The 17514-nt window shown below is 32.0% G+C and overlaps 1 protein-coding gene across 1 annotated transcript in view; it reads left to right on the forward strand.

Annotated features, from left to right (window-relative positions):
* Nucleotides 1-17393, forward strand: part of LOC118190687 (protein FAM135A) — a 167400-nt gene extending 150007 nt beyond the window's left edge. The window contains exons 18-22 of the mRNA XM_085809140.1: nt 350-447; nt 8096-8247; nt 8351-8461; nt 8550-8666; nt 12000-17393. Of these exons, the coding sequence (XP_085665266.1) occupies nt 350-447; nt 8096-8247; nt 8351-8461; nt 8550-8666; nt 12000-12205 (684 nt within the window). The 3' untranslated portion in view covers nt 12206-17393. The remainder of the gene's footprint in view (nt 1-349; nt 448-8095; nt 8248-8350; nt 8462-8549; nt 8667-11999) is intronic.
* The last annotated feature ends 121 nt before the right edge of the window (nt 17394-17514 follow it).

The following is a 17514-nucleotide window of genomic DNA, read 5'->3' on the forward strand; positions in this document are numbered from 1 at the left end:
CATGCAGGCACACAGCAAAGGCTTAAGTACTTAGTTTTAGTTTATGAATATAAAAAGTCCTTCTATGCAAGTTTGGGTGTTTATCAACATTATGAATACTTTTTCTTGTTTAATTTATAAAACACATAAAAATAAAAAAATAAATATGTATTTTTTAAATTTTGGAAAGAAGGGGTAATAATCATCTAACAATGGTAAAAGGAGCATGGGGCAAGGAAGGTTGAGAAAATCTACCCCATTTAATCACTGTGTGGATAAAATTCCTGCAATGAAATAAATGTGTTAGATATATAACATTTCCCAGGAATATATATTTTTTTAAGTACTAAAATACTGAATTATATTTTAGGGAGAAACTTTTGATGATTTTGATACTATGACAGATCGTTTGGTTTCTGAAATAACATATTACATTGAAGTATACGGTTTAAAGCCTGCAAAAATAAGGTGAGTAATTATTAGTGAATGTGGATCATTTAATACAAACTATTTAAAACTGATTCACAGGACTGATCAAAAGATTTTGCAGAGGTTATTATTTCTTGAGGATTTAGAAGTATTGCTCTTTTATTTAGTGACAAAATTTTATTCCTTGTCAACAGACTGTATTTCCAGTTGCATTATTCTCTGATTGTAAAGAGTAACTAATGTTAAAGCTTTTAGTTATTGTACCAAGAACGTTAAGGAATTAAGCTTTTTACATTAAAGAAATTTACTAAGAAGTTATATTTCATGCTAATTTACATGTTTGTATAACCTAGTGATTAGAGCTTTATTACCACCTAGGCTCCAGAATTTAGGGAGCCCATGTGATGAAATTCTGATTTTATATTCATGTTTCCTTATGAAAATTAGAAAAGACAGCTGTATGACATCAAAATTCTTTGCTTACGGTCTAACAAAATTTTAATCAGGCTTTGCTAATGAATAGAGTTCAAAATCTGAAATCCGGATATCAAATATCCAAAATGATCTAAAATTTGGATCTCCGGACCAACTGCAACTTTTTTTTTTTTTTTGTATGCATGTGCATTTGATAATATCCATAATAAAACATCTGGAGAGTCCTGATTTTTAATTTCTGTTTGGTAGTAAATAAGATACCTCCATACTGAAAAAACAATTTATTAGCATAAATCTCTATGATCAAATAATTGGCTCCATAGCCATTTCTTCGTTTGGCATCTCTCTGAAACTTTCTACATCAAAGCATCATTAATTTAACGCCTACTGACTAACTTATATCCCTGATGGTAACCTGGCGAATCATTGTTTTTTTTTTTTTTTTTTTTTTTTTTTTTTACTTTCATCACTGCATGACTGTCATCATATGGTAGCTTGAGAAATGACTTAAGCAGAAATACCTAAACAATTTTTTCTACATTTTAGTAATTGAATTCACTTTATGCTTGCAGATGATTACAAATTTCAGATAAGTATGTTGCAAAATGTTGACTGTATTGATGAGGGAAAATTTGACAGAAATATCTTTCTGTATGCAAAGAATAGACTTTGTAAATGATAATCAGAGGCCAAAAGATTAGCAATTTGAATTAATGATAACCAATTTATTGTTCAGATAAGCCTTAAGCCTATGCAAAAGTAGATGTAAGTATAATAAATAAGTAAAATAATGTAATTCTGGCTTAACCTTCTTGGTGTGCAATATGATCAAGAGAGAATTTAGCAAACCACATGTGTCTAGTCGCCAATCCCGAATGATACATAAACAACAGTTTATAGCAGATGCTAGCTAAGACTTATTATGATGATAGCCGTGAATTTGAAGGTTTTGGATATCGCAAACAAAAGGTGAAATTTTCCACATATTAGAATTTGTGAAGAAATGTAGAGAAGTGGTAATAAACATAGGTATCATAACACATGTTTTTCATTACGATTACAAAGCTTCAATCATTAATCGTGTAAAGGATGGCAAAATCTATAGTATGATTCTAAATCCAGAAAATATATGCTGCTAATAGTGATGAGACAGAGAGGTTGTTGAGAAAAAAAGATTTTGATTGACAGTTTAGTGGGAATTTTCAACACAGCAATTAGCACTTGAAGAATGGAACTTTGTAAACAAGAGATTATGTATCTGTGAAATTAAAGAATAAGTTAAATTAAATCATTTTATCTGATTGATTTTGAAGGGAAGGTTTTTGGCAGACCTTTCCTCATTTTCAAGATTGTGCCGCAAACATTTGCTTTTGCATCATATAAATCTAATGCAAGTGACAGTGAAGTGAAAAACTTATGCAAATGTAAATTGCATCCTTTTCTCAAAAGATCACTTATGAGGTTTTTCACAGCATTTTTTAAATAGGCCATCTTTCACTGTAAGATCTCTGCCAGTACAGTAAAAAGTCTTTAATCCGGATGTCCATAATCTGGAATGATCTATGATCCGGACCTCAAAGCTACAAACTTTCTGCGCATTTGTGTTTATGTATGTGCATAATACCTTTACGCATGTGCATAATATGTTTATGCATGCGCATTTAATGTATAACGGACGGTATAAGCTAGGCTAAAATTTTCTAATTATCTATTTTAGTTAATGTTGCAGATTGCATTGTTCCTTAATCTTCTAATTTTATCTGGCTTATTATATTTTGCAGACTGTTAGAGCAATTTTATAAAAAGTAAGCTTGAACTTTCGATTATGTCAAAAAGAGTTTCTGATTCTGGAGCTGCCAAAGGTACAAAGCGAAAGCATGTTTCGATGTCCATTAAACAAAAAGTGGAATTGCTGCAAAAAAAGGGATAAAGGCATGAAGGAAGTGACAGAAAGGTTAGTGAAAACGAAAAAATTTCGATTGACAAGTTAGTCGGCATTCTCGACACAGCAATTACAAGACTTGAGCAGCGGAACTTTGTAACTGAAGAAGAAATTGTGTCTGTTTATAGAATTAAAGAGAAAGTATTAGCACATAAAACTAAGCAACTTAAACAACTTACATTGAAAGAAATGTTTAATAAAGTAAACAAATAAATATTAAGCTATTTTTTTTTTTGGAAATTTTGGAACTCTTTAGATCATAATTGCTCTTTATTTCATAAATTATGGTTTCATATTTTTAATTTTATAATTTCTGCATGCCATTTTACCAGATTTAAATTGTTGATCTATAATCCGGAAAAACCCCTAATCTGGAATCGCCGAAGTCCCGACAAGTCTGGTTTAAAGACTTTGTACTGTATATATTCAAAAGTTCCAAATATACTTAGTTTATATATTTTGATACCATATCGGGGTCATTTCGACAAAACACATTGTCTTAAACCTAACCTGCCTTTCCACATAAGCAAAAATTCATCAACAGACTTTTTTTACCGGTTTATACCCATTTAATTTTTTTTTACTAGTGACTCAATAATTTGTTTCAGTTTATCCAATTTTTTAACACTGCTGTTTGGTGTAAAGAGAAGATATTGCAGCATCTTTAAAAATCTAGCTCTTGACATTTTATTTAAAAAAATAGAATAACCATTATATGATTTGTAATAAAGTACATTTTTAGATGGCTTTTTTTTTTTTTTTTTTTTTTTTTGTTGTTGTTATTCTCTTATACCAATTATTAGCATGTTTAATGCTAAAAAAGTTCATTTCTTGATATGACACACGACTGAAATGAGAAGCAGGAAAATCTCGAGTCGACCCACTGAGGTTTGGATCTTGTTCTAGGTCAGAATCTGCAAAATTATTTGTTTGTTCTATAATTATATTTATTTAAGTCATAAAAAATTTGCAAAAAAACTTTTTCATAGTCACAATCTATGGAATTAATACCACGTGCACCAGTGCAAGTGTGCAGCTGTAAATCTTTTAATGTGTGAGGCCAGTTGTCATTTATGGATGGAGCAAATGTTGAGGCAAATGGTTGCAGCTCTGAATTTGATAAAATATCCATATCAAAATCAGATAATTCACAGCTAAAGCCAGTGGCATTGCTGCTACTCGAATCTTCTTGTACTAAAGCTGTATACTCAGCTTTCAGTAAGTATTGATTTCATTTTGACATCTTGATGCAAATAAAAAAAAAAAGAAAAAAAAAAAAAAAAAAAAAGAAACATGAAAAACATTTACACGAAAGAAAGAACATCCTACTGTACATATGGAGAGGGAAAACTAAATAAAATCTGTACTAATGCAAGATACTGTTACCTTAGAAAGCCACTATAAAGGAACATAAATAAATACACACAGGCCTGAAAAGCCAGCGCACTTCTTTTACATTACTAAATCCCTCTATCTAACCTTCAGAATCAAATGAAACACTTTGTCAAAGTTTGGGCGTCATTATTCTCATTTATCTTGGTACCATGGTCATAGATAGGGTGCCGTCTATAGAGTAAAAATATTTACATTTTGTTTCCCGTGATAATCTTGTTTACATTACTGTAGTCTAGTTTGGCACTAATCCTCTGAGGCACAGATGCCACAACTGCCATAGATGAACTTAATGCTACCCTGCATATACAACACACCTGTGTGGAAAGGATTAAAACTGATGGTGAAGTAAGACCATCCGAGAACTAGTGATATTTTAATATAAAATCTCACATGTGTGGTAGTGTGGCATTGCAAGACTGAGACAGGTCAGCAGATATTTTTTTAAATTGCTTTGTATAATTTATACTCAGCTACCAAATTTCGTGATAATGATGAGAATTCCGAACTGAAGGTTTTTGGATATCACAAGAAAAAGGTAAGATTTTCTAGTTACTGGAATATCAGAAGAAATGCTAAATGAAGGGGATATAACTGAAGTACTATACTGTGATGAAAATGTTTCAGTCATCAATCAACAGAATGATAAATATTGGTACAGTCAAAAGTCTTTAATCCGGACTCGTCGGGACTTCGGTGATTCCGTATTATCGATTTTTCCGGATTATAGATCATCAGTTTAAATCTGATAAGATGGCATGCAGAAATTATAAAATTAAAAATATGAAACTGTAATTTAAAGAATAATGAGCAATTATGATCTAAAGGGTATCAAAATTTACAAAAAAAAAGCTTAATATTTATTTGTTTACTTAATTAAACATTTCTTTCATCGCGCGCATGCGTAAAGCATACATTATGTATAGCCGAAATTAGAAAATTGCAACCAGAAAACTATTTGATTTGTATTTGTGATATTTATAATGACGAGGAATTTGATTTAAATCATATCAAAGACGAAGTACATTAGGATGAAATACTACATTTAATAAGGAATTATAAGCCAAATAAAATAAAAACATCTGCTCTGAAGATAACGATAGTGTTGACAGATCAACTTCCAGCTCATTGCATGCTGCGACTTCCCCCCGCCCCACCCCACAGAGCAGCAGCGTGAAATTGATAAACAGATTTCGGAACGGTTAGATAAACAAAGGATATGCCTTTATCCATTTTTTGGAGCAACTCCACTTTTTGTTTGATGGACATCGAAACATACTTTCGTTTTCGTAGATCCTTTGGGAGCTCCAGCATCGGAAATTCTATTTGACATAATCGAAAGTTCAAGCTTACTTTTATAAAATTGCTCTTACAGTCTGCAAAAAATAATAAGCCGGATCCAATTTGAAGGTTAAGGAACAACGCAATCATCAACATTAACTGAAATAGACAATTAGATAATTTTAGCTTATACTGTCCGTTATACATTAAACGCGCAGTGAAAACGTATTCTGCGCTTGTGCACACGCAAATGCGCAGTCATAAAGGTCTTAAACGCCTATGCGCATGCGTCAACACGGCGCATGTGCAGAAAGTTTTTAGCTTTGAGGTCCGGATTATAGATCATTCCAGATTATGGGTGTCCGAATTAACGACTTTTGACTGTAGTATGGTTTTAAACTTAAAAAATATTACCATTTCGGCTTCAAGTGACATTTCAATTTCACCTGCTGGTTATTCGGAAAAATCTTTCTTTATATGAAACACTTCTTTCTTAAAGAAATTCCTGAAAAATATTTTTTTATAATTTCTATGTGTCATCTTACTAGATTTAAATTGATGCTCTAAAATCTAGAATCGCCAAAGCCGTAACAATTCTGGATCTCAGACTTTGTACTGTGATGTGTCAACATCTGCTTCCTCTAGTTTTTCATTATGTACTATGTGTAATGTACAGTACATAATGCAGTATGCATTTAATTACTCTACAGCCCCATTTCACATGAATAGTTTCTTTGAACAGCATCCAGTTTGAAAAGGTGGTTCTGAAACATATTTGTCTTTATGACATTTTTAGAAGTGTACTATCTTCAATTCCCTCCCCATTGATTTCTAAGCTGAAGGACTAACATTCTTTACTGTGTCTTTGTATATTTAACTTTATGAATTTTCTTAAATTATTTTTGTTATTTTAGTTGGAAATTCACTGAATAAAACAGAAATATTACCACTGGCATGATTCTAATAATAACTAGTTTCCCATCTCTGGCAGTTGATAAGCAAGTAAAGAGAAAAGAAAAATGTTGAACATTTATTTATAAATTTATGCTCATGGCTTTACTGGATTTCTTCACACCAGTTTGTCATTGCTTACTCGGCACCACAATGCATCCATATTTGATTGAGTACTCACCAGCAATGAAAAGAGGGTCCAGTATGACACACCCAGGCATTCCAGACATTGGTTGTCATCACGAGACGCTGTGCCTCACACTGCAATACCGTCTCTCCATCCATGCAAGATCATGCTGTGTATCTGGTGGACTAGTCGCCAAGTGGTGCACTAATGAGCTCCTCCCAGTAGGCCAAACCATTGCGGAAGGCCTGTATTCATTTGGAACATGTGCATCAGGCACTGAAGCATATAGAGCCAGCTTTGGTCAATCGTAAGGGTGCACTCCTCCAAGGCAATGCATGGCTGCATGTTGTTCAGGAGACCAGGGACACCATCCAACGACTGGGCTGGAAGACACTACACCATCCACCATACTTCCCAGATCTCGCACCAAGAGACTAACCACCTTTTCCATTTCCTGGACAATCATTTTCATGAGAAATCCTTAAAAAGCTGACCAGACTTCGAAAAGGTCCTCCCGAACTTCTTTGCATCCAAGACTTCTGAGTTTTACCTCGATGGCATCGCACAGCTAGCCACTTGTTGGAAAAGGGCACTGGATGCTGATGGTGATTATTTGGAGGATTAGCGCTGATTATTATTTTATGACTTTTTCTTTCTGACCGTGCAAAACGGCAAGAACGTTTTTGGTTACCTTGTGTTTTTATATAGGACATTTGAATAAAGAGAAAATTCTATCTTGTTTAATTAAGTTGTCATTGAACAATTTCTGCTTCCCAAAAATTTTCTCCTTCTCAAAGGGTTTGCTAATATTCCACTGAGTGGATAAGTTAATTGTGCTGTTAATGCATTACACAAAATGCACTGAGCAATGCAAATAAGGTAAATTCATCATCCACCATGCTCTTGAGAACAGAAAATGAAAAAAAATCTTATCCTAAGTTTGCTCAATTGTTGATGTGACTTTGCTGTATGAAGAGGGCAGTTTGAAGAACCAGGTTTCAAAACTCTGAATTTGCAGTGATGAACAAGGTTAAGAGGACTGCATTAAAAAAAGTATGAAGGAAAGTTGCTAAGAAAATATATTAAAGACAAAAATCAAACTTATTGTATAATTTGCACTGAGTGATGCTCATAATGTTATGTAATGTCTGGTTTAAATTAATGTATGTGCTAAATTATAGAGATTGCTGAATATTAAACAAATGTGCTATTTTGTATTCATAGTTGTTGTGGGTATATTAAAACTTAACAATTTTAAGATTATGTGTCCTGACATGTAATAGTCTCTTAAAAATTTTTTATTATTTTGAAATACATGAGAGCTAATAAATGTTTACTTTCTTAGATAAAAAAGTTACAATGTGCAGATTGTTATTTACTGTAAAAATTTGTATTTTTTCCAGTTCATTATTGCACGTGCAGATTGTTATTTACTGTAAAAAATGTGTATTTTTCAAGTCCATTATTGGATGTTCTGTTGATCAATGTTTTACTGTTTTAGAAAAATATTTTATTGCTTTTTACGTGTATATTAAAATTCAAAATTTATTTGTTACTAGCTTCATTGGCCACTCTCTTGGAAATATAATTATACGATCTGCTTTAACTAGACCAGAGATGAAACCGTACATGAACCGGCTGCATACATTTTTGTCTCTATCTGGTCCTCATTTGGGAACACTTTATAACAGCAGTGGTTTAGTTAATATGGGTTTGTTTCATTTTATTTAGAATATTAAGACAGCCTTAAGTAGTTTTGTAAGTCATGTCTTTAACAGCTGATAGCATACTAATGGTCCATTTGAATCATTTAGGTATGTGGTTTATGCAAAAATGGAAGAAATCTGGTTCATTGTTGCAGTTAGCTATGAAGGATGCATCAGATTTGAGACAAACCTTTTTGTACAAATTAAGTCAAAAATCTGGTATGTTTTAACAATATTTTTGTCTCAAATAGAAATAAAAATATTCAGCATTTTTAAAATTTATATTAACATACTTTGAATCTTAAAGGTCTGGAACATTTTCGAAATATACTTTTGTTTGGATCTTCTCAAGATCGTTATGTACCTCTCCATTCAGCTCGAATTGAACTTTGTAAGCCTGCCCTTAAAGATACGTCCTTACAAGGTAAATATCTATTTCATGCATTTCATAGAAAATGAAATTTTACCCTCCCTTCTTTTAGTAGTTCTCTGTTGAATAACATCCCATTAATTTTTATTTGCTGTACTGTATTGTCATAATATTATACACCCCATTACTACTGATCATTCATGATTTCTTTTAACATTTCTCAGTGTAATTCAAGTTTATAAATAAATACTTTAAATAAGAAGAGCTTTTAGTACTTTGTTTTAACTATCTCACTCTCTGTTTATAATTAATTTAGTCCTACATAATACTGATATAGCAGATATGATTGTCTTAATGATTTATTTGTATCAGTTAACATATTTTTATATATTATATTATATTAGAAGGCACACATGTCATGGCTTGTGGCAGTTCTAACCCTTTCACTGCATATGTGCAGTGGACAGGAAATCACTTAATATAGTTACTGTGTATGTATCGATGCAAAATGTTTTATGTGCTAATAATTGTGACCTTCCTCACCCTCTACCTTTATACGTGTATTTTCATCTTATAAGTTTTAGAATATGATCATTTCAATTTACTTTGCATTTTATTTTATTACTTAACCCACTTTTTATTAAAATGAAGAAAAGTGTGTTTCTGAAATGCAAATAAATGTTCACCTCTCCCTTACAAAATAATGTGGTTTGCTGCTGTTATTTTCCTTAGATTGGTTTATTCCTCTTTAAATTTTATAATCCTCTGTTTCATTATTTTTGATAGAATAATTTTCACTTATAGTAAATATTGTTAGTGTTAGAATAGATACATCAGACTGCGAGTTGGGGTTTAAAAATATTGCATGTCATCTTTTGCAAGAGGAAGTTTTATTTTACTGTAGCAATCCAAAAAATAGTCCCCACCAGTATGCTCAAGTAACGCAACATACGAGGGCTATCCAGAAAGTAGATTACGTTTTGGAATAAAAAAATAAACAAAGTATAGGAAACAAATTTTATTATATACAGATGAAAGCCACACTCAAATACTACTTTTCTACATAGTCACCATACAAATTAAGGCATTTATCGTAGCGATGTACGAGCTTGGAAATTCCTTCGTCGAAAAATTCGGCCGCCTGCGCCTTCAACCACTTCGTTACCTCTTCTTGCAGCTGTGCATCGTCATCAAAACGCTGCATAGCCAGCCACTTCTTCATTGCTGGGAATAGGTGGAAGTCGCTCGGTGCCAGGTCGGGACTGTACGGCGGATGAGGAAACAACTCCCACTTAAAAGATTCAAGAACTTTACGAGTGACATTTGCCGTGTGGGGCCGGGCGTTGTCGTGAATCAACAAGATCTTAGAGCTCAACATTCCTCTGCGCTTGTTTTGAATTGCTCTTCTGAGTTTTTGGAGAGTTTGGCAATACCTTTGAGAGTTTATTGTAGTGCCTCTTTCCAGGAAGTCCACCAAAATTACACCTTTTCTGTCCCAAAAAACAGTCGCCATCATCTTCCTTGCCGACATTGTTTGCATGCATTTCTTGGGTTTTTGGGGAGAACTTGTGTGCCCCCACTGCATTGATTGCAATTTCGTTTCACAGTTCACATGTTTCACCCATGTTTCGTCACCAGTAACGATGCGATCGAGTAAAGAGTCACCATCCTTATGGTAAGCGTCCAAAAAGTTCAACGCTGCAGCCATTCGCTGATTTTTGTGGTCCTCTGTCAAGATTTTTGGAATCCATCTTGCACAAAACTTGTGGTAACCAAGCTTTTCGCTGATGATTTCGTGCAACAAACTTCGCGAAATTTGTGGAAAACTCAAAGAAAGTTCCGTTATTGTGAAATTTCGATTTTCACGGACTTTAGCATCGACTTTTTCGAGAAGTTCAGCGGTCACTATGCTGGGTCTCCCACTTCGATCTTCGTCGTGAACATTGGTTCGGCCATTTTGAAATCTTATGACCCACTGACGCACTCCACCTTCAGTGATAATGTTGTCCCCATACACTTCACGAAGCTGCCGATAGATTTCTATCGGTTTATAGTTTTTTGCAGTCAGAAACCTTATTACTGAGCGCACCTCGCAGCTCGCGGGATTTTCAATTAACGCAGACATTTCAAACCGTCACAGTATCTGAACGGAGCACAGCACGAACCTCTCACTAGCATGGCTAGATGCAGACTGAGCTGCGCAACGCTCTGACCCCAAGATGGCCGCGCTAGCCCCGCCCCTAGCGGACACAGACGGAAACGTAATCTACTTCCTGGATGGCCCTCGTATTTTGTGAATGCTGAAGGTGCATTAACTGTGAACTTTTGTATGTTTGTTCATATCATATACCTTGTACTTTTTAAATAGTTTATGCACATTCTTTGTGATAAGCCTAGAAGCCTAAATGACATATATAAAAGTAAAAATAAGTCCTGGGTACTTTCTTATCTGCTGACAAACGATGTACTATAGCAGAACCTTATTATAAAGTAGTAGCATGTTATATGGCGAAGTGGGGACACTCTAGATTTCTGTGGTTGAACTTTGTTCCAGAACATGTGTGCCTAGTTTACCTGTGCATGTGAGTAAATGAGTAATAGTACAGTTTATTTTCATATACTTACTATTCAAACTTTGATATTGTACGTTAATGGCGAAGAATAAATACTGTTGTATGAATATGCATGATGTCTCCAAATAATTTTGACTATTTTTCCAGCTGATCCCAATGAAGCTGCCAAATGATAAGTAATGGCAATTATTACTGACACATTTCACTTGCTTTCATTAAAGTATTTGCTTACAAAAAAATCTGAATGGAATTCATTCTTTGTTGATTTCATGTAGCTGCTACCTGCTGTTGTAGATTCACTTGCTTAACTGTCATAAGCAAAAGAATTTTCACATAATGCAACTGTTATCTAGCAGATTTTGGGTAGCACAAGTATAACAGCTCGTAATTCTTACGCTCTAAATTAATAAGTGTTCAGAGAATTACTTCTGCAAAGCAGTCCTTTAGCTCTATGAGTGTGACAGGAAATCTACACTACAGGAGAATGTAAATAGAAAGGTAAACAGTAGTCAGACTGTTTACCAGGACATGTTTTGTTTGTTAATGTCCATTTTGTAAGGGATTGGTAAATGTAATAATTTTTTTTACCCATCCTTTGTTTATATGTGCGTGTTTGCATGTGTTTTGTAACTATACACTGTTGCTCTTAATGTAGTCACACAAAGTTATCATTCTGTGGTAAGTATTTAACAGTGTGATTTAATGATTTTCAATTTATATTGTCTTAAATTCAAAAGAAATAGTACTAACAATTTCTTAACATTTTCGAACGTAGCTTAAATGCTGAAGTAATTGTAACATATTTTAATTACAGGTATGGTTTATCGAGAAATGGTAACCAACCTTATTCAGCCAATCATACAGAATCCTGAAATTGCCCTCCTTAGGTATGATGTCCATCATGCTCTGCCTAGTAGCGCCAATTCTTTAATAGGCCGAGCTGCCCATATTGCCGTCTTAGACTCTGAATTATTTATCGAGAAGTTTTTAGCAGTTTGTGGATTGAGATTTTTCATTTAATTTATACATATATTAACAAAGAACTATTTGTGTTGTTGAATTTATACTGTGATGCTTAAATGTGAGTAATTAAAATATGAAATACGTTCTTGATTTTTTGTTGCCATTGGCTGATATGGATCAAAATACTGCATTTTGGATAAGCCCAAATTTCATGGTGTAGCTAACTTAGATAATGTAAATTTTTTGTATACAATTCTAACTGTAGAATATTCATAAAGATATGATTTTCTGAATAATTAAGATTAAAAGACATAAAGCTTACCTATATGATATTAAATTATTTTTATTTGAATGTTTTGTGTGCGTAATATAACTTATTAAGTCTTCAAATGAAACTTTGAACTATGCAGCTAGAAGCATGAGAGCTTCTGTGATATGATGAATGTTTTATAATACTGTATATAAAGTACAAAATTATATAAAATGCTCAGAAATAAGAGAGTAGCAGACTTTCTTAAATTTTCTGATTTTTTAAATTTTTATTTATTTTTTATTTTTAAATTTTGGAGACAAGGCCAGATTTCAGGCATGTGATTTGAACTGTAAAAAAAATTACAAATGTGAAATTACTGTATGATTTCTTTTTCTGTATGTAATGTTTAATTCTGAAATGATTGAAAGTTTTAATTTTTAAGCTATGATTAATTTATTTATGAAATATGCATATTCTGTTCATAATGTGATATACTTTTGTGAGCCTCTGCATATACCTTCATTTTGCTAGAATTATTGCAATATGCAAGTTACTGTAATTTTTAGTCTTAAGATATTATATATTAATCTTTAGCATATTTCCTGAAAAGCTTGAGCTTTTAATCTGTTTTTAAGATGTATATCTTATACTATCTGTTTGTATTTGTTACCATTTGTGTGTCATCAGAATTTAAATAATTATATTTATTATTTGTGCTGTTTAACAGCATCCTTTATCAGCTGCTATAGTGTTGCAGTGCAAGGGTCCAGACATGTTACATTCGGTTTTTAATATTTTACCACAAATTTGACATTTTGATATGTGTTATTCAAGAGAAAAGAATGAGCTTGTTGCAATTGTGCGTTTGTTTTTGTGGTGCCATGATCATATTCTAGAGATCTGAATTATACTAATTTAATCTTGCTATATTTTTTTTATTTTTAGCATACCTTTAAGTGTTTTAGAGTACTGCTTACAGGCCATGTCATTTCTTACTTTTTTAACATTCTAAAGTATGTATGCATGATAAGATTATGTGCTGTCATATTCATGAAGCTTTTTTTAAACTAATATAAAAATCTTAAAATGGAATTTGTATGACACTACTTTGAACCTGAAAGACCTGGAGCTTGTGTGATACTAACCCTGGGGTATTCATGCTAAAATAATATTTCATAAAACATAAATGTGTTTTCTAAAATTACAAATGTAACTGAAATATCAGCATCTTATTTTATGAACTTGTAAGATAGTAATACATTTCTTCCCTCATGTTACTTGCCCACCTCTGGCTGAGTGGTAAAATTGCTGATCACTGGTAGTTAATCCTGGATTCAAAATCCTCGCAGGCATGCTAACACATTGGAAGCTTTTTGCCATGTGTAATATGGATACGAACCACTTCCTTAAAAAAGTTCTCCACGAAGCCATCTCTTCCTTTAGGTAGATAGCTGTTCCATGCTTTGCCAAATGATAATCCAATGCTGTTATCATGCCCAACTATTAAAAATAGCCGGCCCAATTACCAAATATAAAGGACTTGGATTGAGTTCCTAGTGATACCACAGTTGATTTGAAAGATTTTCTTGCTTTGGAAAACTTAATGATAATTCATCGACATACAAAATTAAATGCACTAGGTGGTGTGTATTTCCTATAATTGCCCTTTAAGGTGATAACATAAAGAATCTATAATGTTCATCTGTCAAGTGTCAAGCCATACACTGTTTATTAGTTTGAGATACCAATAAGAGTAACACACATTAGTTTATAGTGTCAATTATTGCTTAGCAGAAGTAGTTCCCATAGTGATGCTTGTGAGTTTGAATGTCAATTAAGGCATGGGACACTGGTGTTGTTTCTTGGCAGTATTATTTAACTTATTGGTAATATAGACTTCACAGTGTTCTGGATAAAGGTGCATTGAATTGATCAACATGTTTAACCATCCTCAGCTAATTCCTAATTTGCTAGTCTTTGATTATTGAAGGGAGGGATAAAAATTCACTGATTGGAAAAACAGTTGATATATGATGGGTATCTAACAAGATAACAAAAATTATAAAGCTTTGGATAATTATAATATTTGAAAGTAAGGTAAAATAATTTGGATTGAAATGAAACAAAATTTAATAACTGAAAAAGTAATTAAAAGTTATAAATAAGAAATATATATACATATGTTAAAATTGCTTTAAGTAAATTTTAAAAACAAAAACTCACAAATTGTACTTGTTTGTTAATATGATTACATTATATTATGGTATGATAGTTAAATATTGTGGTGATGTCTATCATCTGTCAAAAAATTTATACATAACATTGGTTCTGGGAACTATCAGTGAAAAGGCAATCAAAGGATGTAAATACAGACGCAGTTTTTTTAAGATAATTATATTACATCTGTGTAAAACTATCACCTGAGCCATTTCTCTTTATGACAAACTTGTTTATTTCTCTCTCTCTCCTTTTTTTTTTTTTTTTTTTTTGAAATGTTGTATTTAATTTTTTTTTCATATTCTATTTAATGAACATTTGGGGATATTTTATTTTCCATTATTTAATATTTATTTCTTCTCCTTAACATAAGAGGACTCACATTTTTAGTGAGGTGTCGAAAACTTTCGTTAATTGACAGGGGTAATTTGTATTTACTGATTGCGCATAATTCTGCAGTTATACTCTGATCTCATAGTTTTTTTGTAAGTAATTCTAAGCCAGGGGTTCCCAAACTTTTTGTCCCTAAGAGCACATTCTAAAATATCTGTTGGATGGTGGGCGCCATTTAATTTTTCAATGTGAATTTATAATGCACATAAAAAAAAAGGATCGGTCTCATTTCACTTTGTGCTGGTATCTGTGTTGGATGCAATTTCTAATTCATTAAAAATAAGAAAACTTTCACATAGAATTTTATTGAAAGCAAACATTTTTATTGTGATTGCATAGCGGCAGGCAAACGCTAAACAATCGGTGGGTGCCATGGTGCCTGCGGGCATAGGGTTGGGAACCCCTGTTCTAAGCCATATATTTTGCTTAAAACAGATGTATGTTTAATTCTCAAATCTACCATCTGTGTATGGAGATATGTTAATATATATGTTGTAATGTGTAGTGATAATGGAGATATACGATGAAAATTCCGACAGTTACGTCATTGCAAATATATGTATTTACTCAGTATTTATAAGTAGATATAATATTTTGTTACATTATGTACTGTTTACAGATATTTGTAGTGTCTATGAAAGTACATATTACATGAATATAATTTCCAGTTATTTCCATGCACTGTATAATTAAAATATTTACCATTTACTTTTATGTCAGGCATTTGTTGGCTTATGAATGTGACAGTTTGAAATTCATTATCATATTTTAATTTAGTGCTTCATTTCATGTCTATATTAATGTTAGTTGTAAATTCAGTTATATGTATAAATGTGTATTTTACTTAGAGTCATTTTATTATTTATGCAGGAGAAAACTCTAATAATAATTGTCTTGTGCATTTGGAAAATAGTGTACTTTAGCTTCAGATAGTAAGTATTAAAAGGTTATGTGGCCTGTATTCAGTATTTTTGATTATCATACTTCATTTTTGTACATACATTCATTGCAAATTTTAAATTATATTTGACTATTATTTTCTTTTTAAATATTTTATAATTATTTAACTGTGTTAGCCTTGATTCCTACTTTCATTTTAGAAATTCTACATTATTGTTATAAGAGTTTTAATAGAGAATATTATTTTTATGTAAATATATACTGAAATGTTACTGTTTTTATTTCATCAGATTTTAAAAGTAAGTTCTCAAATATTAAAATGTATTTTATTTTGAAGTGCAATAATAACAGAATAATCTTAATACATTAAAGGTTTTCAAACTGCCAAGATTTTTTTGAAATAATTGCATTAAAGTTATACATGTGTTTGATTTCATGCAAAAGTGAAAAATCTAGTCTTCAGATTGTATTGATTATTTACATTTAACTAGACTTTTTATAAACAGTTTATCATTTGATACTAAATTGAGTGGCTTTAAGTACATTTTTGTGACAAATAGATAATAGGAAGCCACTGAGTCTTTACAGGTCTGTGTGTTATACTTTAAGTGATTACTATAATATCTGTAAATATCCTGAGATTAGGCTCCGTGTTTTCATAGTACTTCCCAATTTCCTAGGATTTACCTTGGATAATTCTGCTTGGATATTTTGATTCTGATGGTGCCAAAAAAAATGTCACCAAAATGTTATGTACTTACAAGTACAGTGTGAAATGAGCAATGAAAGCTAGTCATTTTTATCATTTTGACATTATATAGTGCTTATACAGTGACATTATATACTGCCTAAAACGGTTTACATTTTAAATTGCTTGCTTTCAACTGTACTAAAAGAGAAGAAAAACAATTAATGCTTTTTAAGTTTTTTAGAAATTTATTTAATAATTTTCTGCTTTATAGATTTTACTAAAAGTAGCTTCGAATATTCAATCGTTTATATTATTTGAACTGGGACTATACAATCTTGGCACTTTGAATTTATGCTATTCACAAAGATAACAAAAGGGGTTATTTTTATTTGACGGTTGTATTTTTGTGTGTGTTTCTAAGTAATAAATGATGCTTCTCTAGTTATTTTTAAAAAAGAAATAATAATTAATCTGTTAATAAAGTAATGTGAGTTTGACCACTTAGTTTGTTTCATGTGATCATGAGTCATTCTGAAAATTTGCATCAGATAATTTGGCAGCTTATTATATCATTCAAAATGGAAGTGCCACTCTTTTGCTTAAATTATTAGTAAATATCTAGTGGAGCTAGCATATTTACTCTCATATAAATATGCTGCATCGTTTTATGTGCATATATTTTAATTGTCAGCTTAATAACTGGAAAATTTGTCATCTTTTTGTATTGGAACTTCAATTTGATAGAATTGTAAATGAAAAAGACCAATAAAGTTTCCTTACCTTGTGTTATATTCATTTGCACATTGAAATTATGCTAAAGCAATAATAAAGTATTAACACTACAGTATTAATGTATGTAAACTCGGTGTCTAGGGGATTTCTACGCTGACAACACACATTTAGGTGACTAAG

Source organism: Stegodyphus dumicola, chromosome X2 (genome assembly GCF_044657685.1).
Source record: "Stegodyphus dumicola isolate Sdum_Otavi_A_Nest chromosome X2, ASM4465768v1".
Taxonomy (NCBI): Eukaryota; Metazoa; Arthropoda; class Arachnida; order Araneae; family Eresidae; genus Stegodyphus; species Stegodyphus dumicola.